This window comes from Atractosteus spatula, chromosome 5, assembly GCF_055471065.1.
Source record: "Atractosteus spatula isolate fAtrSpa1 chromosome 5, fAtrSpa1.hap1, whole genome shotgun sequence".
Lineage (NCBI taxonomy): Eukaryota > Metazoa > Chordata > Actinopteri > Semionotiformes > Lepisosteidae > Atractosteus > Atractosteus spatula.
This window is the reverse complement of record NC_142710.1, coordinates 17,521,208-17,542,990: the sequence shown is the minus strand read 5'-3', so window position 1 is coordinate 17,542,990 and position 21,783 is coordinate 17,521,208. Positions and strand designations below refer to the sequence as shown.

At 37.6% G+C, this 21,783-nt stretch overlaps 1 protein-coding gene across 2 annotated transcripts; it reads right to left on the bottom strand.

The window, feature by feature from the left end:
- Window positions 1-1,572: 1,572 nt before the first annotated feature.
- Window positions 1,573-20,220, bottom strand: lrrc20 (leucine rich repeat containing 20). 2 transcript variants are annotated; one of them, XM_088916675.1, is made up of 5 exons: window positions 20,174-20,220; window positions 18,292-18,386; window positions 16,397-16,546; window positions 11,844-12,011; window positions 1,573-3,140 (listed from the first exon to the last, which is right to left on the bottom strand). In XM_088916675.1, exons 2-5 carry the CDS (start codon window positions 18,359-18,361, stop codon window positions 2,989-2,991), a joined length of 540 nt encoding a protein of 179 aa, XP_088772801.1. In that variant the 5' UTR covers window positions 18,362-18,386; window positions 20,174-20,220; the 3' UTR covers window positions 1,573-2,988. The 2 variants fall into 2 exon arrangements, with proteins under 2 accessions (XP_088772801.1, XP_088772800.1); XM_088916674.1 differs by lacking the exon at window positions 20,174-20,220 and adding an exon at window positions 19,850-19,879.
- Window positions 20,221-21,783: the final 1,563 nt, after the last annotated feature.

Below are 21,783 nucleotides of genomic sequence, written 5' to 3'. Positions count from 1 at the left end.
GAAGCACAATACCTGTACATATAAAAAATTTCAGAAAATGTGTTTTGAACACGACAGGCGATTTAACATTATATAACAGTTCTTTTAGCAGAGCACTGCAATTCGTGTCATCGGGAATACAGGCTGTACATGTTAAGCATTACAAACCCGAGGAAGTTTAACAAAGAAATATCATGAATATGCATGAATACACTCCTTTCAGACAAATCTCTAACACTAACTGTTAAGATACCGTCCTATTCTGAACTATGGAAGGGAGTTACATAAAAAATATATTCACATATTAGGAGCAGGTATGATGAGAAAGCAAAAGGTATTTAATCTGTTGGTTTTATCATTCCCAGTTCCATTTTGATCACTCAGTCACACGCCAGACTGTTTTAATATGTACTAGGTACTCCATTCTTCCTCCATCAGCCAGGCTTTTTTATGACACAATACTTGTCCAGATATGTTGCAAACCAGACGTTATTAATCATGCTGATTTCAAGCTCTTCATGTCTGATAAGCATCATCGCCATCAGTGATCAATTTGCTAATCAAAAAACGTATAAATTAAACAGAACTGTTGATTACACATTATTTTCGATCATTAAAACCTCACAAACCTACATAAAAACAAGTTTGAGTTTATTTGTGAATAATTTCTAAAGGTAAGCAGGGCCTGCAGAGAGCCTTCAGAGTGAAATCCAGAGGTGAGTTAAATCCCATTAACCGCACACCTTAAATCCGTAATCTGATGATTTAGACAAGCAAATGGCTAAAGGCTAACAATAATCAGAAGGTGTTTGCCTACCTGGAGGAGAGGGAGCAATAAAGACCCAGATGAAATGAGGATAGTATAATTCATCTGATGAGATGTGAAACCACTGCCCTACTTGGTCATTAAACCTCCATTGGCTGTTTGTAAGAGTAGGTGTGTTACCTTGTTGTCATAGCTCAATTGCACTCCAGGCTTGAACAATCTGGCCTCCCAGAAGTTCCTGGCACAGCAGTTTCTCTCTTCCCCCTGGCTGCCCCTGTGGGGCTGCTGCTGTAGAAAGGCTGAACTGACCAGGTAGGGCTGTATTTCGGTGGGGGATGGAGTGGGTCCTGTCTACGGGTGAAGTGTTTTGTGATCCTCCGTGAGGAATCCACAGAATTAAAGTTTCATGTGCTAACTCATAGGATGCCATGGCATTTAAATGTATAACCTTTTTTAATCAGAAATCCTTTCAAGCTCCTATAATCTATTTATAATCTATTCATGTTTTTTTTTCCTCCAGTTCTCAGAAGTGTACAAGTAAACTGACAACTAAAAGTAAGGTCTCACTGCACCTCCAGTCCAGGGCTGTGCTGCCTGACAAGCGTTACATGATGGGGAGTTCAAAACAGAGTCAGTTTTGTGGTAGGAGAGCTTACAGAGATGTGAAAACTCTCTAGTGGGGACACCAAATTAGGTGGGTTTACAACAACAACAACAACAACAAAAAACTATTTGAAATCTATCTGTACATCGGCTCTTTAAAGAAAATGCCATAGGGCGTTTCTTTTCATATACCAAAGAAAGAGCCAAGGACACAGATGGTGTATCTTTAATAAGCCCAGGCAGGACTTGAATTTCATTTATTGAAGGGAAGATGTGAAGGCAGTAAATCCGCACTCACTCTGATGCTGTCCTAGCCATTAGAGGACTTCATATAACCTCTCTAAATTCACTACCAAATCTGTCTCACCAACCCGCCAAGTGCAACAGCACAGCTCCATTCCTTTTCCTCATCTACATCACAAGTCTGCACCAAATCTAACTCACAAAATGAATGCATGGAAAACACTGGTCAGGGAAAATGCAATAACTGTTATGGAGCAATCTCAGACTGTCCTGACTGTGTACCAAAACTTGAAACCTGATGTGGTATCTCAAGGAAGACACATATGGATCCCTATCAGATGAACTGATTGAGTGTATATATATCGAGAGAGAAGGTACTGCATGTATTGTATATATGATGCACTTTCAATCCACTAGCTTCAGGTACAGCAACTAGTGAATTCACGCTGTCAGATGAGTGAAGGTTTAGCTTCATATCTATGACCTTATTTTCTGAAAACCTGGTGTGTTTGTGTCTGCAACAGTCTGTATTAAATATTTATACAACAGTCTGTATTAAATATTTTAAGATACGGTTTCTACTTCAGCCGCTTTTAGAATACAGAGGTGTAACACTTCATTAATTTTGCATATTGTATTAATATTTTCCTCAAATCATGTTTGTCACTTATAAACCAGATCTAAGAATTGAACTCCAAATGAAAAGTTTCAAAAATCTAATAACATTTTATAGACAGTTGCGTAGTGCAAACTCTTGCCCTTCAAACAAACTTTCATTTATGGATCATCTGAGCTCTCAGATCATTAAATATACTATTTACTTAATTGGATGTCTTAAAATTTTCTTTTCATGTCTTAGTTCCACATTTATACACACAGTTTCAGAAATAACCTAAAAATATTCCGATTTTCTTAAGAGCGCTCCAACAAAAAAATATCCAATTAAACTCGATTAACATATTAATTAAGTAATGAAGAGTTCATCTTGAATACAGGTCAGACAACAGTTTTCTAAGGATGAGGATCTGGACTAAATTAAAACTTTGTCCCCTTCCTACTCCAATCACAAATTCAAAACTGGGGCCTAATCCTGGGATTTCTGACTTCCAGTCATCCTGGCACTATCAGGGCTGATACATTCAAGGACAGGTACAGGCAGGGGGGCTGTACTGATTTAACCTTAGGCCAGGCACAAAAACAGTGCCCTTTCCACTGAGGTCTTGCATGTTGAATAAAAATAAACCAAATTCACATTTGCACTATAAATAAAGTGAAATATAAAAACCTCAATTTAGTAGCAAGAGAAAAAAAAACACAATAAATACATTAACTACAAATTTCCCCAAATAAAAATACAAAGCCTTTAAAGCTCTAAATTTATGTTATGTCAGCAGAATTTATATTGCATTATCTGACTCTACAACTGTAGTTAAAAGCTCAAATTTTACAGAAGGGCTGAAGGCTGACAAAACTTCTTTGTCCAGAGGATTTGATTTCATATTTAGACTCTGTAAGGCAGGCATCGCTGAGAGTTTCTCCACAGGCAGTTCTGCAAAACAAAGATAAATTGAGATGAGTCACACATCCATACAGAATGCAACAACCCAGAGAAAAACAAAATCGCATTATTTTTGGTAAACTTACTGTGGGTAATCTGGCATTAATTTATCAGTCTTCATCCACCAATCACACAAAGCAAAGAGAATAAGAGGTAATATCTCTCATGTTCCTAAGTAGTCCTAAAATAAATTCTACGAATTTAACTTAAAATAGAATTGTTTGTTAATAAATGAGTAAGAACAGACTGGAGCAAAGAACTGTAACATATGGTTGATGATCAGGCTGAAGTACCTTTATCAAATACTGACACTTTTAGTTCTGTTGAAAGGCACAGCATGAATGTAACACAAAAGAACATAAGAACAGGTACAAATGAGAGGAACCCATCTGGGTCCAGCTAATCCATCTGGTCAACAGAAGCTAACTGATCGAAGAACTTCATTCTGCTGTTTTGTAAAACAACTGTGGGTACAGGCTTCTAAAGATGAGTGGGTAGCTTATTCCATACTTCCACAGCCCTTTGTGTAAAGTGACTTCTGTAATCATTTGTTCATATCACTGGTTGAACTAAAAGGGTCATTTCTGTCCACCAGTCTTTCATTATATATTTTTAAATACAGCTGTATGTATTTGGGCACCCCAAATTGTATGTTTCACTGAATCTCTAAGTGAAAAGAAGTTAGCACAACCTCTGCAGGGCACAAACTTAAACATGACATATTTCTGCACATTTTAAAACACAATTACTATTAGTACTGTACTGTTGTACAGTTCTATTCTTATTTGAAAAATGAACTTTCCATACATCTCCTCAAAAACATAATTTTGTAAATCTACTTTTCATCTAAATAAAAATGATACATTCTCTGTGTTGTACAGGTTAAAAAAATGATCACTCTTGCAATAAAAGATAATTGCAATATCGGTCATCTTACAAAAAATAACATTCTAAATTAATTTAAGTCAGAAGAGAAAATATTTTTATTAAACCAGTGGCACTCCTGGGCTGTGGTGTAGAGAATGGTGTTTAAATAACTGATGTCCTGCCTCTGCTGACAGAGAACTGGAGGAATATTAAACCAAGGCCTATGCCAGTTTAAACAGAGCACAAAATACACTTGTATGGGATATTGCTCCTTCAGAGATTAACCCACACTTTCTGAGCTGCCTGGAGGAATTGAGATACAGTATGCTACCTTATTCAAGGACACCAGAACAGCGTCCATGTTCATAACCTGAATTCAGGCTCACTAGTATGGAGCCCAAGACACCACCCACCCTTATTAAGGCAGCTCTTTGCCAAAACGTCAGCAGTTAGCTGGAGTAAGGGACATTTCCTGTTTGACCAACAGCCTTTAGAAATTGTGAAAAGGGGAAAAAAGAGATTTTCAACTTAGTGAAAAAGTCCGACAGAACAGAAGAGGAAAAACAACTGAGAGACAGATAATGCAGGTCCTACACTTAACATTGACAAGATCACAGGGCAGACTTCAGTGTGGTTCAGAGCCTCTCAGAAGAAAGGCTCTTGCAACATCAAAAGAATCCAAGCACAATCCTTTAGCAACCCCTGGAAATGAATCTTCCATCTTCCACAGAAAACAAACATTGAGTGTGTCAGAATATTTTCTGTCTAAGAATATGAAGATTTTCATTCCTTCTGATTAATGTTCATTGCTTTTACCTTTTGGATTGATTCACTTTTTTCAGGAAGAAGAGAATTTATACAATTGCAACCGATTCATTCATCATATCAAATACTAAAACTTTCTGTGGAAAATATTATTTTTAAAATCTTAATCTCAATTAAAAGCATGATTTTCTTTAATGAGTGTATTACAATTCCATCTCAATTTCAACACACCAGAAGAGAAAAAAATCAATAATAATGCATGTGTCAATAAATCTCCCTGGTCTTTCTCTGTCAGTAGTGTTTGATCAAGCCTTCTCATCTATAAGTATGTCAAGTTTTCAAAAACAGCTGCTGTGATGAACTTCAATGCTGGCAACACCCAAGATTTATTTAAAGTAACAAGATGCAATACAAATTTGAAAGCCATGATAACCAGCATGGATTTTGAAAAGATAGGTCATGCTTAACTACCATTTCAAAGTTCTCTGAACGAGTCACAACAGTAATGGATACATACAAAGCGTACAGGATGATAATTTAGATTTTTCAAAGGCTTTTGATAAATTACTTCATAATAGATTGCTTCTCAAATTACGAGATGTAGGCATTTGAGAAAAGGGTTGTTGTGATAGAGAATTGGTTAATGCACAGAAAGTACAGATAAGGGGTGCATGCTCAAGCTGGTAACTAGTGGAGTACCCCAGGGATCTGTACTAGGACCACTGCTCTTCCTAATCTTGATTTTGCTATAATAAATGAACTAGCTAAGCTTTCAGTTGATGCTAGAATAGGAAGATTTCTACAATGCTATAGAAATAGGAAACTAAAATTCAAAAAGATTAAGATAGAATTAAAGACATCACAATCACCTGGCAAATATATTTAACCTTACGCATGTAATGAAGTAATGTAATCAGTAATGAAAAATGAGCTAGAAGAGGCTACTTATGAAAAAGACTTGAGTATTTTCACACATCACAACTTGTAGACAAAGTGGGCAAGCAATAAAAAGGCAAATAAAATGTTAGGATATATAGTTAAGAACACAGAATTTGAATTAAGGGGTGTTACAGTATGTTACAATTGTACAATTGACTAGTAAGACCTCATTTATAATATTGTGTTCAATTTTGGTCACCAAGTTTTAAAAAATAGTGCCTTAGGGAGTCAATTCAGATAAGAACAACCAGATCCATTCCATGGTTTAAGGGAATATCCTACACAGAAAGGCTAAAAGACCCTTTCAATCGAACAGTGAAGACTACAAGGGGACCTGATTCGAGTACTAAAGTCATCGAAAAAGTCAAGCAAAAGTGCACTTTTTTGGAATTACCAGTATAGCGGCAAGGCTTATTAAAGTACAGGAATTAAGTTTGCTGCTCCCTTGCCAGTCTCTCTCCTTCATCTCAGTGGTGCTTGATACAGAGAGGCCATTCCATTTGGTTCACAATTAAGGTGTTTTTCTAGCCGATAGAGTGTCTTGATAAGGAACAACTCCCAATGCTGAGATTCTCCAGCAACCCTAATAAATGGTCATCTCTGGCGCCTTACTGTCAAGAAGAGTCTCATCCCAAGTTGTTTACAACCCCAAGGTCAGAGTGCATGGTTACTCATCCTCCACCTAGATCAGCCAATCAGGAACTGGTAGGGCAGGTTAACCCCCCGTGGGTCTCGAATGCCCATGAAACTTTCAACCAATGAACGACCGTAGTCCCTCCGAGCGCCTCCTGGACATTCTCGACTCAGTGCCTCCTGGACATTCTCAACCGAACGCGCCTCCTGGACATCCTCAGACTCAGCTCGGACAACCACGTAACGGCCAGTGTGTCCGAGTGCAGGACTTTTACTTTGTTCTAAGAGTCGAGAACAGAGGTTGCCAGCGCGTAACCAAAGGATCCACCCGAGGTTAGCCCAGCAGCAAGCCTCGTGAACCCACCGCGAACGCTCACCTGATCAACAAGTGAACTACGGTCGGAACTGTGGACAACTGAATATAAGTATTCAGAACTAGCGCTACATCAGGAACGAATCGGTCTTCTTCCTGTCTAAAGAGTGTGACCTGCTTGGACCCGCAGTCACTTTTCTCCTGTGCACAAACTCTGCTAGTAAGCCAGAACTAACTAGCTGGTCTTCAGAGAGCATCAGCAGCGCATCGCAGCAGGAATCTTTCCCACCACGTCGCAAGCCGCAACAGCACTGCCTGGCACCGAGCCAGAGAGCACCGATTGGACACAGCAATAGCCTGCCACTGCTTCTCTGTGTCCACGGGAGATCTGAATCCACAGAGATTGGATGAGTATTCAACATTCTGCATTACAGCTCGAGAATTCAATTGTTACCTCAACCTCAGTTGATATCAATTTAATTCCTATGAGTGATGTACTTGCTTTTGAGTATCTAGTGTAGAAGTTGTAACCAAGTTCATTTACGAAACGGTCTAAATGAATGGTATACTGAATGTATGTCCCTTTTGGTTTGTAACTCTTTGTGATTGAATATATACCTTTTGTATTCTGCTAACACTCACGATAAGATCTGTTATGTTTATATGCACATTTTATGTAGTAATATATCGTCGTGTATTAGTACCCGTGTGTGTGCGTTGTTTGAGTTATCCCGCAAGGTTGATTCTAATAGCCATCAAAGAACCATTTTGTGACTTACTGCTACAATTAATAATTGTCCCAGTAAATGCACAAACCCCTACATTTATTGGTGCCTCGTGAGAGGATGCCTACACCAGTGAGAGTGTTGTCAGGATATTTTCTCAAGAGGGTTGTGAAAGCGTTAAAAAAACTATCCAGACATGCTGGATATTCTGGGTTCTTTCAAGAAATAGCTGGATGAGATCCTTTGATCTTCTATCAACTATTATCTACCAAACAAGTTAGATGGGTCAAAGGATCTCCTCTCATTTGTGACAGTTCTTATGAAAAGGGTCCTATTCACTCGTGTAATGTGTACTATAATTTTATCCACAGCGGTGGTTTGAAAAAACTGTAAAATCCCAGTTACACAAATGCTCATCAACATGCAAGTAAATGATTTTAAAACTCCCCTGTAAATCCTATCTAACCCATTTCAACTTTGTAATTAAATTCGGAAAATAGCTGGCCAAGGTTGCTTGCACTGATATCGCTATCTTGATTGATTCTTTGTTGCCTTATTTTATTAATTAGAGTTATAACATGGAGCTGACTAATGGCATTTACTGCTCAGAGTTTTCTCTTAATGCTGATTTGGAGTCAGCAACCACTGTACAGTTTTCTCAAGTAGGTGAAGCTCTGTTACTTACTATGGAAAAAAAAATGAAAATGTCAAATTCAATCTGTAGCCCAGCTGCTTGTGGAAATCTATTGGTGAGCTCCTATAGCAATACATACACCATCCTAAGTCTTCACTTAAAGCTAATAAGTCCAGTAGAGCAATACAGCAGATGTGGGTCTTTCAGCAATATCATTCTCAGCTGATTTACACATTTTAGCCACTGTTACTGTGGAGTGACAGGAACGTCTCCTGCACTGCCTGTAACTCTGACAAAACTAGTAATTGTGACAGGTCTGTATGCTGTAAATTGCCATCTACCTGTAGCTAAAAAATCCCATTTGCTCTGAAGCTAAAATATGAATAAGTAAAATAAATGCTCACACACTGACGTCCTTTTGGAATGCAAGGGCTGTCATTACTGTTTTTCCGAAACATATAAAAGCCAGCAAAAGCATTCTTACACATTTCTTACGGCTCTCAAACAAAAAAGCACTTAGCAAGTTTTAATGCATAATTCAGAAATTACAATATGTTGTAAATTCAAGGCTGTGTTAGATTACTTAAATCTACTTCAATCACATTTACATTGATCATCACCCTGAGGAACACTTAAACATACACGATAGGTAATGGACTATATCTGATTCTTAGTTAACAATGCACAAGTACATTCACGCCAAAACTGATTCATCTTCAAAAAGGTCTCATTTACATGTGTAAAAAACCCTTTTGATTTATAAAATTGTATCATTTTTCTCCATTAAGGCAGCAGTTTATTATTAAAAAAGTATCTTGAATAACCCCAAAATAAAACCAACTCACACTGGAATTGAACTATAAGAACCTTACTGTTTTATGAATCTGGAGTCCTTTGTCATGTAAGGATGTCATAATGGTCACAAAAATAAACAAGCCCAAGTTTCCACTGAACTGCACCATGGGATTGTAACATTGCCTTAACCTCTTTCTAAAGGGCAAGACATACAATACATTTCAATTCCACCCACAAAGCCTCCTTCCTTCTCGTCTCAGAGCCCCTGGGGCTCCAACTATGAAACAGTTGACTTTTGCTCCAGAGAACTGTACTGGCGTTCAGGCTAATAATAGAGCCATTACACTCCAAAACTACTGCATATAGGTTTGAAGAATTTGTCCTTTTGGAATAGTGCAGTAAATAAAACAATATTGCCCTATGGCATCTACACCTGCAGTCTACATTAAATGTCCATGTATTTGATTTGCATCCTGGAAAAGTGATATTTAGAATAGTTTTGTATTGTCCTGTCATAGACTCACAGCATAGCTCATGTTCATTCATCTGAAATCCCACCCCATTGAAGGATGTTAAGGAAAAGAAACACCCAAAGAAAAAGCCAAAATCTCCGTGGTTGAACAATAGCTGGCTCACACCTGTCTTATTCACAGAACAGGGGTTAAGATTTTACACTGGTATAGAATCTCATATAACCATTTCTGAATAAATGCTCTACAAAAATATTAACCACCTTTTTTTATTTGCTCTTTTCCTTTAGGATTAGTTATTATTTTAGTTTTTAGAAATCTGTGATACGCTGAAGATTATGATGCACTTCAAAAATAGACATCTACTGTACGTTTGAAAGCTCAATTTAAAAGTGACATCAAGTAGAACATGTTTTAAATTCAAGAATGTTTTGTATTGTGGTAGAAGAGCATTTTTTTCATCACATTTGCATAGCTGCTGCTCGTCTGTTTGAGTAACATTTAATCATGCATATTATTTGATGGACAACATCTTATTCTAAGCAATTTATCCATTAATATTTCATTAATATATCCAACAGATGTCTCAAAACAGTTTAATCACCAAAAAGGCATTATTTGCATGTACAGATTATAACATTATCATTGATTTCTCAAAATGTATACTTCCATTCACTATATTACATCTCAGTATTCATAATACTCATAATAGGGGGATAAAACAACTTGCCTATGATCAGTTATTTAAAGTCTATGTTCTCTTTGGAAAAGAGAATCTCTGAAAAATTCTACATTATTTTGTGTAACAAGAGTTTCCACATTCCACCTACAGTTATGTTACATAGAAACCTCATTAGTGGCACCAAGCAAAAGCTTATTCATGGAATAGCATTAAAAATACTACCCTTGTTCATAATTTATATAACAATTCAAAACTAATTTTAAGACTACTGCTCTGCTACATGATACAGAATGCAGAAGACCCGCTGAGATGAATCAGCCTGAAAGCAGATAAAAACTCAAATAATTAAATTAAATAAATTCACATTTAAATGTGCATTTTAAGTTGTTCTTGTTCCTTATTATCGATACAACTGGGTTACTTCTCTATGTCTGTAGCAGGGCTATAGCTGGAATTTAGTTCAAATATAAAAATAAAAGCTGAGTGATGTCATTCATGTTTGTCTTCTACGTTGAGAACTAGAGTCGAAGAGCAGGATCGATTGAGTGTTCTAAAAGGGCATGGCATACCCAGTATGCAGCTCTGTGAAATATTAAATATGAGCATTTCATTAAAGCAAAAACCTAAAAACTAATTAATTTCACAGACAACACAAAAAAACAGTCTTATCATTCAGCACTGATAAAACTGACAACCTTTAATTGATGCAGTAAATTAAGTGTCTTTACAATGCATCTTAATAAGACATCTGCTTTATGGAGTGAGGAAACGAATAACTGCTGCACAGAATCTAAGTCTTTAATTGACATGAAAAAACATTTGAGATGTTGGTGTACATAGCAACGTTACCATCCTGTAGCCTGACCTGGACAGTTCTCACAAGCTGAACAAGGCTGGGCCTGGTCACTACTGGGATGGGAGACCTCTAATTAAAACCAGGCTGCTGCTCGTCCAAGGTGGATCTGGACATCGATCTCCCTCCCTCTGGAGCAGAATTCCCCCAGTATTGCCCCAGTGTGGTAGTGGAACAGACATTGTGCTGTCCTCCTGTTAGTCTGATGGCATTCCACCAACATCCCAGCTAAATTCACCTCTGGTCCTGCACAATCTGGCCTCCCTAAATTTCCTGCTTAATTCAAATGCAGAAACTATTTTCCAGTCCTCCGCCTGATCTGCTGTGCAGTGGGGCAGCAGGTTTATAATGGGCTTAGAGCATCCCCCAGGCAGGTGCTGCACTCCTATATGAAAAGTGCAAAGTGTTGTGACCCACAGCATAATAAAAATGCAGTTTAATACTGTTGTTGTTATAAGAGGCAATGCCTGGAGAGAGAAATTCTTTGAAGTTCAAAATGGGAGATGCATAAAGCATGTGGTTCATTGCATGCTGGGAAGGACCAGAGGCAAAAAAAAAACCCTAAATAACAACATAGCGCTCTTTGTGAACAGCAGAGTCATGACAAAAAGAAAACAGCCTGCAACAAAAGTCAAGTCCAACCTCAATTACCTGCTGTGTTTACCTAATAATTTCAATTTCATTTCACAATCTTTCATTTTCAAAGTGTGAACTGCTGGGAGTCAAACAATTACTTGACAATTACCATGACAACATGAGCAAATAGTGCTGGTTACGTAGACATTAGATATAGCCATGCATACTGTATATCTGTTCTGGAAGCTTCAGTCTTTGTATTTTAAAACCATGTGTATTGTACACAACATTCAAGATCTGGATGGCTCACGTGTGGTGTAGTAACATGGTTTAACTGCATCCCTGCTTCCAGTGAAAAGGGCGAAAAAACTTCCTGAATCGAACAGCAGTTGGATTTGGCAAAACACTTATCTTGCTGTTTTATGACATCACCTGTACTCACCCGTGATCTCGTTTCCTTCCAAATTAATCTTCTTAAGCATTTTAATGCAAGTAAGCTCCTCTGGAAAGACAGAAAATTTATTTCTGGCCAGGTTGATGCTTGTCAGGTTCTCCATTGAACCAGTTGCTTCTGGGAGCTGTGTGAGTTTATTTCCTTCCAGGTTTAATTCTATAAAGAGTTAAAATAGACACCATGATTAGTTACTCGTTCTCTGAAATTGTGTGCTTAAACTACATTACTGACAGGTAATAACATTTTATGTGACACCTCCACGTTATCCTTTAAGTAGCCGGCAGTTTCAGACGAAAGCAGGTTTAACTCCAATTTGTACATTGAAAATTTGGAAAATTATTTTCTTCTTAATTTTTCTCTTAAAAAAGTTATTTTCACAAAGCTGGTGAAAGCCAAGATACATTTCCTGAAATGTTTTGCAAAAAAAGATTCTTTATACCAATAAAAAAAAACATTCTTCTCAAAAATGAATAAAAGGAACTTCAGAAAAAAATATTTTTTGCCTCACTGAAAGGCATTAAAAATGATTCTGTACTCCTATATCAACACCTTTGTAAAAATTGAACCTTATAAAAATATTTATTGGCTGATTGCTGGAGGCAACAAACCAATCTTCAGGAAACTTCTGTTCGCAATAATGAGAAATATTAAACAGAATCCACGGATGTTTAAAACAAAACATGGGTGGCACAGTGGTGCAGTGGTTAGCGTCGATGCCTCTCAGCACTGTGGGCCTGGCATCAATTCCAGACTTGGGGTCCTATCCCCATGGTGTTTGTATGATCTCCGCATGTTTGTGTGGGTTTCTGGTGTTCTCCAACAGTCCAAAGACATACTGGTAGGTTAATGGGCTTCTAGAAAATTTGCCCTGGAGTGAGTCAGAGCGTACTGTATATGTCTGCGTGTGCCCAATGATGGACTGGCATCCTGTCTTGGGTGTGTCTTGGCTTGGGCCTGTTGCTTGTTGGGACAGGCCCCCCATGACCCCAGACTGGATGAAGCGATTACAGTGGATACTGAAAGCTAGAAGAGCTGAATCTAAACCGATCAATCTTCACTTCAACACAATGTCACACTTGGTCTGTCCAGCAGTTTTGTTTTCTTAGAAATCCATACTGCTGACAGAAATGATCTGCTTTCTATTGTCAATTGTACAGCAAAATGTATCATGATTTTTATTTAATGTAACATTTTTATATACACGTAAATACAGACTAGCACAGAAATCCAGACAGTCTATGAGGAATAATTTATTTTGAGGATGGAAAAAAATGCTTTACTTTCCTCAAAATGGATATAATCTTTGCAGGTTTCATCACTTGTACTCTAACGGCACATTCATTTTCAAGCCCCCTATGGCATCATTTATCCCACTACAACTTTATCTTGGTACTTAACAGTTTAGGTGAATTTGTTGTTGAAAGTTTCCCTCATTGCCCAAAGGAAATACAAAACATTATTTCACTGTGACAATTGGACTTTTTGATTTGGGGCCTCCAGGGCTTTAAATAGCCATCAATCATTTAAATTGCAAAGCCCCTAGATTTCATCTTTGTCAGAAATGTAAATTTAACAAGTAAAAGCAAATTATCTTCCCCGAAGCAACTGTGCAATGGAATATTAATTGGGATAATCCAGAGACACTTCCAAACTCAAATATCCACTGAGCATTTTAAATAACTGCCTCCAATAATAAATTAATTCTTGATGACCCAACAGAAACCTGCGGGCATTTCCTCTTGCCTCCCTCTAGTTCTCTATAAGACAAACTGTTTGCTTTTGATCACCCCCGATTAGATTTTTCACTACACAGACTGTACTACTGCCACTATTGCCACCCCTGCTACTACTATGGCCATTTCTACCAATGGTGCCGTTACTACGGCTCCACACTTTTTCACATTTATTATTGGTGAACAATTACCAGCTAAAAAGACTTCACCTACTCTTACTCAATTCACGAGACCATAACTGGAAAACCACAAGGCTTGCCTTTTTATTTAGTAATGTAATAGAAAATATTGCCTAGACACAACTCTTCTGATTTAGATTATCTGTAAGAATGTTATTTTCTCGCATGAGAGAATAATACTTTCCTGACTTTCATGAATTGATCAGAAGCACAGATCAGACTACCAGGAGTTAATAAACAATGACAGGGACAGACTGTATGACATTACATACTAATCAATTGAGTGACAAAAATTGCCACTGATGATAGAAACATGATAAAACTTTATTTTATAAGTATACAAAAATTAAATATTTAAATAATAAATAAGTTAAATTATAACTTAAAAACAAGAAAGGGAAGTATTAATACATAACCTTTTTGCTATGATAAATAATTAAAACTATTTTTATTAAGACTGATTTTTTTTTTATTCAATGGAAAGAATTTACCAAATAAACACATAACATTGTCCCATAGAACAAGGCATTACAATTTCAAAGAACAAACACAGCAGTTAATGCATAAAACAAGCATGTATGAAACATTTCTTCAACATACAAGGACGTTCAGAATTACATAAAAAGAAAGCAAAAAAAACCATTTTAATATAATACTGTAGGTCCTTCATAATTGGAACCAGCAGCTTAGCAGTTCTGAAAATGTGCACTGAACAGCTGCTGATGTGATTTTTTGGCAAGCCGGATTGACTATTTCAGCAAAGACCTGTCTCCTTTTTTTGATCATCCAATTTACTGAATTTTTGATTATGCAGAAACTTTGCAACATATTTCCCTACTGCCTATCACACGTTCAGTTTCAGTTGTTTTTGAAAGTATCATCACATCAGAAAGAGTTTCATACTTATTCAGTGTTATTTGGGGTGCTCCTAGTGAACTTCTCTGGCTTCTCTTTCATGCAGTCAGGAGCCAGGTACAATCTAGAGAACAGGGGCCAGACAGTCCTACAGCCAACTCAGTTCTGTTCCATGGAGGGACTGACAGACTGAGAACAAGCCTTAACTCAGAGAGCCTAACCTCCTGTCGTAGGGGTGTGAGTGACAGATCTTGCAGGTTTTAAAGCTCTCTCAATCACCTGCTGGAGACCTGTGAAAGGCAGACATCGTGACTCATTAAACCACGAATGAGTCAAACTACTTGTCATGAAGAACCAAAAGTGGAATAAAATCCAGAACATTTTTTGTCCTTAAGAAACTGGATTTTGGAATTCTTCAGGCTAAACAACACCGGAAAGGACTGTTTGAAAAATGAATATGATATTGACCAGATCTATCTCATCTTGGTGAGACTGATATTGCTGTTCTTGTCCTTCTCTACAGAGTAGATGGTGCTACTTTTTATATTACAAGAAAAGGACAGTTTTATTTGATGACTGCATATGAATATTAGACTTCTGAACCAAAGTCAAGATGGTTAGTTTAGTGAAATGCATTCCCAGAAAACCAATATTGACTGCCGAAAGCTCCTTTCTACTGGCATTTTTTAACGTGATTTCCTTGGTAGGTTTGTTTGACTTTAATTTAACCAGACTTCCAATCCTTTATCTCATTGATTTATTCATTCACATCACAAGAGACAATACTGGCTTTGGGTACTCATTCTTCATATATTACTTGTTTGTTCTCCAATGTTTACCATTTTGATGTAGTTTTATCAAAAATAAAATCGTTTCCTTTTTTGTTTCTGCCCTGCAGGACTTCCCTTCAGAAGACCAGTCAATAGTTTTCAAGCTTTCTGAAGGAGAAAAACATTTGTTAAACCCACATTGAATCAATCTTTATTTCACCTCTTGTTGGATTCAAATAAAATCAGTTCCAAAAACCAGTCAATATCAATGAAAGAAGTGAAGAAAGAGAGTTTAGCAAAACTTTTACCGCCTGCTGTTATAAAATGGAGCCTCTGTTTTTTAAAGTAAATCAGAGGCTCTGCTGCACCAGTGAGGGGCTTCTTCTTAAAACTCCCAGCCCATTAAGAAGGAAGTTACTGTCAAAATCTCACATCACCATAAAACAGCAGTCTTAAAGGCTACTGGGACCACCTTATTTAAAATTTAGTACATGCGAGGCCGTGTCTATACAGCTCTAGCAATCTTAACAGAGCTACTACAATTTCTGTGACACACATAAAGTGATTCTATAACAGCAAAATGAGATATTCAGCAGGGATCAGGTCATCTGAGTGTCCCACTGGCCTCAGTCTCAGGGCCAGAGCTCCTTTTAAGATTATGTGCTTTCTACAGGACTCACCCACAGCCAGTTCGGATCTCAATGGTACGGTCATGCTGGTGACACCTTGATAGGTTAGTCACTCCCTGCAGGTCTCAGAGATTAGAGAAGACCTGAGTGACCTGAAGCACTATGTCAATAAAACTGAATTATACCTGTGAGCTCACAAAAATCATTGCCTTGAGTTTCCATTTTCCCCAACAGCAACCACCACAAAAGTAAATGTTTTCCATGCTCTAAATGTAAAAAAAACTGGAGCACTGCATAGATCTTTGTTTGACCTGAATAATACCTTGTCAAAAGAATCAGGCTTTCATCCAGCAGCAATTTCTCCTCAGTACCTACCTCTCAGCTGGCTGAACGTGGTAATGAATTTGCTGTTTATGGCTTTCATTTCATTGTTAGCCAGAGAGATGACATGTATGTTCTCTGTTACGGTCCTTAACAACTTATAGATTCCTTCAGGAAAGCTAATCAGTTTGCATTCTGAAAGATCTGGAAAAAAACACAATATAACTATTTTAATCAAATAATCCAGAATCATTATAAAAGAGAAACAAAATCATACTCGTGTAAAGCCTACAAATTCTAGTTAATCAACATTAACATAAGTTTGGTTAAACTCTTTAAAATCCCTACTTGAAAACACCACCTTTTATCACCAACCCTCCACTGTTGAAATGCCAGCAGTCCTGTTTGATGAGGTAATTACAAACATCCATGTCAACTCCCTGGAACATTTAAAAAAATAAAATCCTACATCTAACATAGAGAATCATAATTATTCAGTGTGACCCTCACCAAGAAAAGCAGACTGAAAATGGATGGAAGGATATTGCAATTCATTTAGTTCATTAACACTCTAACATCCTGCTCTCTTCATTATTTTTAGAATGTCATTGGGACAATAGCAAGAATATTGTCCTGTGACAAATAGTGTCATGAAAATAATTTTGTTAATGCAAAAAAAATGTATTGTAAATCTTGTCAATCTAAATCACACTGTTCAGTGAAAAAAAGAAAACCTCTACATGAATCTTTCATGACTATAGAAACGAATATTTAAAAGTTCGATAACACAACTATTCTGGCAAAAGAATGCAATTACAAAGGTCAGTAAATTGCATTATAAGTGCACACATTAAACATTCCTTTAGAACAGAAAAAAACTCATCTGCCCTTTGTGTCCTCATTGAATTTGAAATGTTCTCTTTACAGGGTAAAGCTAATTAATCACAGAGTTTAATTTGCAAAACCATTCAAACATATTTAACAAAAACAAAAGCCAGTAGCAATTACAGCCTTGTTTTTTTAATTTATAAATCGATTTTCAGAAAGCGAACAAAGTACTTCTGTGACCACGAGGCAAAAAGAAAGAAAACTGACTTCCTAAACATTTTAATAGTACAATGGTCACTAGCCAAAACTCTGAAGCCCAGCTGTTCTGTTTTTTTATAATGGAAAATCCCAACTTAGTCTGGTCTTGTTGTCAGATGAATAACTGTTTCTCCTGAAACTGCCTAAAAATTTCCAACACGTCGCGAACCATTTTGTCTAGGAAGCCATTTTTGTATGAAAAAGTAAAACGAAATCATGAATACCATGACCTGTCCTATCAATAAATTGATCCACTTATAGTGGATTTTGGTTTGTACACCCCATGATATTACAATGAAATATATTAGAAAGTATAGAAACTGCCAAATTTCTAAATATTAAACATGTTTTATGTTTGTCCTCTCTGCTTCCCGACCTAAAGCTGACACACTGGGGCAGCGTGGGTGATAGGGGCCTACAGCTGCTAACCTCCAGCCACAGAGCTCTGCAGAAAGACACTCTGTGGCCACAGGAGTTAGTATTCTGGTGTTACACTGTATTTAAGGCTAAAATTCACTGCTTGTAATGTCTTGAAAAAAATTGTCTGTACACACTTAAGTAAAATAATTATTACATTTGAAAGTGTATTCTTTCTTCCTTTTCAGTACAACAGTTTTTTGTACGTAGTCGTACTTCATCTCAACAATTAAAATATATATATATTTCTGTTTATTAAGTGACCCAAACACCAATGCATGTTATTTTAGCTCAGAATTCTTCTGTTCTTCTGCCTGGTGTCTTTCAAAGATATACAAACTCAATAAGTACCCTATATCTTTCATTCCATTCCACTTAATCCCGGTCGAATTAAAAACCTGGACAATACTGCCACCTGCCATGGAGAAGTAGAACAACACACTTACCCAGAGTGTCTTTTCCCAGCTCCACGGTCTCATTAGTCCTCCTGGCGACATTAGCTACAGCTTCTCCCATTCTGACAGCACTCTGGTTAGCAGGCCTGCACAATCATTTAAAAATACATCCCCATAGTATCCCCATAGCTCAGTGGTATACAGTTATTTTAATGTACAGTTGCAAATTAATGATCAAACTGGAATATGGAAAATGTGATTGTCTTATTTTAATAAAATGTGACGAGAGACAGGCTTTGATCCCATTAAAGGGAAGGGATCATTTATACTTCCTTTCAACTTATTTTGTCAAGACCAAGGCCAAACCATTACGTGTATGATGAGTTGAACAAGCATCGCAAAAGACACACAGCACTGCAGAATACACAATCAAGATCAGCTCAGACATGAGGCTCTCTGCAGAGATAGCATGTGGTTCTGGCTACATGGTCACAAATCTGCTGTTAGCTGTGATCCTCATCTCTGTCCAAGGAAATCCTCCAGTTAAATCTGCAGTGCAGTGTCTGCTGTCACTGGGTCATTGATTTGGAAAGTTCACTCCTAAGAGAAGAGCACCACCTACTGGTCCACTCACACTGGAACTAACCTTTTCTTTTTAGAGGTCTCTCCTCACAGCACTGACCAAGCACACCATATTATCACCTTACACAGATCTTCTTGATATAGGTTTTCCTATGCTGAAACATCCACCCAATGTGAGCAACGTGTATTCGCACACCTTCAGGTGGAATAATTAATAACCGGTGAGATATGATCTCAAAACACATCTGAAAACATACCAAGAGTTCTACATGTATCAAGGGCTTTGCATACTTCCTTACAAAACTAGAATCAAGATTTGTTGAGTAAAGTTTACATTCCTCATGACACAATATTAGATATAATTAAAAGTTTTAAGACAACAGGAAACTTTTCAACTCTGTAATCAGGTGATTGTGTTATATATTATCAGAAAATGTAATATGCAACAGGTTGAAAATCTGAATTATTGCTTTAAATACATGGGTTGAACATACAAGACCATTTTTTTATTTTTCAAGATTAATTCAAGCGATTATAAAGCAAAACTACTCCCCTCACTACTTGTAACAATAACTTGCTTTAAAATATGTCTCATCACAAGACAAAAGTAGTAGTGTGGTGAAGCTATAGAAGACTGAGCTGACCATACGGACCGCTACAGAGAAAATCCAGCGTCTTCGAATAGTACCAAGAAAATCCTAAATGCAGTCATTCTTTACCGGTATATAAAGACAATACAAAATACTTAGAATCCTGGCAAAAAGAAGAAAGAAGACGAGAGTGCTGTATCAACCACATACGGTCAGACTGTGAGTCAGCATCTGTTGCTATTTTGGGGTGTGAGGGAGAGCAGCATTCAATAGGCGCAGTTTTTTTTTAAATATTGGACTCAACTTAAAATCGAACGAGGTTAAACGTTATTTAAATGTTTTTATTTGACCGGCAACACGTTAACCACAATGCATCAGGACAGGCATTTATTTGCACGAAACCACGCGTGTGCGAACAATGTGAGAGGATCACACACCGTGGCGCTTTGATGTACAGTACGTATTGTGAGTCCACATGCCGATATTCCTTTATCAAAGTGTAAATCCTGTGCAGAACCAGGCACAAGGCACCACCGACTTCATAAAAATAAATCACGACGCATCAAAGTCTGTACGCTACACAAACGGATTTCTTTGGTTTACAGCATGCTTTCAGGATTGAAACAGTTTGACAGCATGCTTTCAGGATTGAAAAAACATCCTCTTTTTTTTTTCTTCATTGCAATTTCAACCATGTTATTTTTCACAACCGGTACTGTACTAACAACCCCCCTCTCTGCTGTATTTTACAAACCTCTTACCTCCTTGCAGAAACCCCTGACTTTTCTGCACGGTGAGGTATAGCAGCAGCTGCACTTCCTCATAGCGCTTGGCCAATCACATGTCTACGTCGAGATCACCAAGTTGGGGAGAGAAGTAAGTCAGCCGGGCTAAACTAGCTGCTGGTGATCCCGTGCTTAGTAGTGGTATTTAACCTGATTAGTCCATTGACCACAATGTACATAGGCAGGCACTGCACTAAAGAACGGGTCTCAAATTAATCTGCTGGAGGCTTCTGTTTTAAACTGAAGTAATGCATCCATACATTTTCTTATTGCTTTATACAGTACAGCTCTGTGGGGGAGTTGTAGTCTATTCCGTCAAGCAACAGGCACAAGGCAGGATACAGCCTGGACGGGATGCCAATTCATCGCAGGACACACACAGACACAATCAGGGCACACAATCACAGCAGGGCCACTTTTCCCCATAACTATGTAACATGTAATAAATCAATGCATTTATTTTCTTAGTTAAACATACAGTATATATTGCAGGACTGGGATGTTATGGGGGTGTTCTTTGTACTCTCTATATGGGACATGAGATTTACTACCTGATTGAAAATAAAACTTGATGCTGGATCATATGCTGTATCATATGGGATTTAATCCCGACAATAGGATATTTTTAGGAGATTTAACAGTTTGTTACTCCAATGGTTCACTTTTATTATAGGAGCAGTGATCTCTAAAACACTTTTGCCAGGGCCTGGTTATTATGCATGTTACAATCATGCAGTTAATTAAATAATTAGACCAATTATGGCAGTGAGAGACTCCCGGCCCTGCAGGAGTCGATTCTGTTTTTAAAGAATGAGATTGTGAGTGATCTTCCTTGTTCAGGGAGACAACAGCAGAGAGAATGAGACGGAGAAGAATGTTTTCTGTTGCAATTAAACCCAAAGCTGTTTCTGCCCTGGAGGGGCTATCAATGGGGTCACTGTCACTGCCCAAAGATGCCCAGAGCCATTTCATGGTATCCTGGAGATAGATTTGTTTGTTTTAATTAATATTTTCGCAAACGAAAAATACAACTTGTCTTTAAGATATAACCAGTTAAAATGCATCCCTCCGTATTCGAGCGCCCCCTCCAGTTCCTGTTCGCCAACGGAGGCGCCTCCTTCCTGCGGTCAGGACGCTGAACTGCTCAGACTCGCGATAGTACGTGTGCTATCGCGTAAATTATGCTATCTTGCAATTTAGCACGTCCTGCAAAAGTCATAGAACCAACCCAGCCTCGTTCTGAAAGCAAAGCGTTTTAATAATACTGTTGTGATTTGTAATAACAATAAAGTTGTTCATATTCCTTACACGTCTACAGCCTCACTAATTCACCGCTAAAAATACATTTTTAACGTTTGGGGCAGTTTATAGACAACAGATCAAGTACGTGCGGTTAATCTCTGAGGTACTGAGGACCTGACAGTATTTTTATAGCGTCTGACGTCTTGCAGCCCTGTACAACAATACAGTATCTTGTCTAAAGTGACATGTTAATCATAAAGTTTACATTTAACTAATTTAGGTTGCATCACCTGATGAAAAGGGCAAGTAATAATAATAATTATTTACAATTATTTAGCACTTTT

Excerpts from the sequence above, each read along its gene's own strand:
- lrrc20 (XM_088916675.1), bottom strand. The coding sequence starts at position 18,361 with ATGGGAGAAGCTGTAGCTAATGTCGCCAGGAGGACTAATGAGACCGTG. Across the intron at positions 12,012-16,396 it reads CACGTTCAGCCAGCTGAGAG|AATTAAACCTGGAAGGAAAT; the intron begins GTAGGTACTGAG and ends AACTCTTTATAG. Across the intron at positions 3,141-11,843 it reads GGAAGGAAACGAGATCACGG|AACTGCCTGTGGAGAAACTC; the intron begins GTGAGTACAGGT and ends TTTGTTTTGCAG.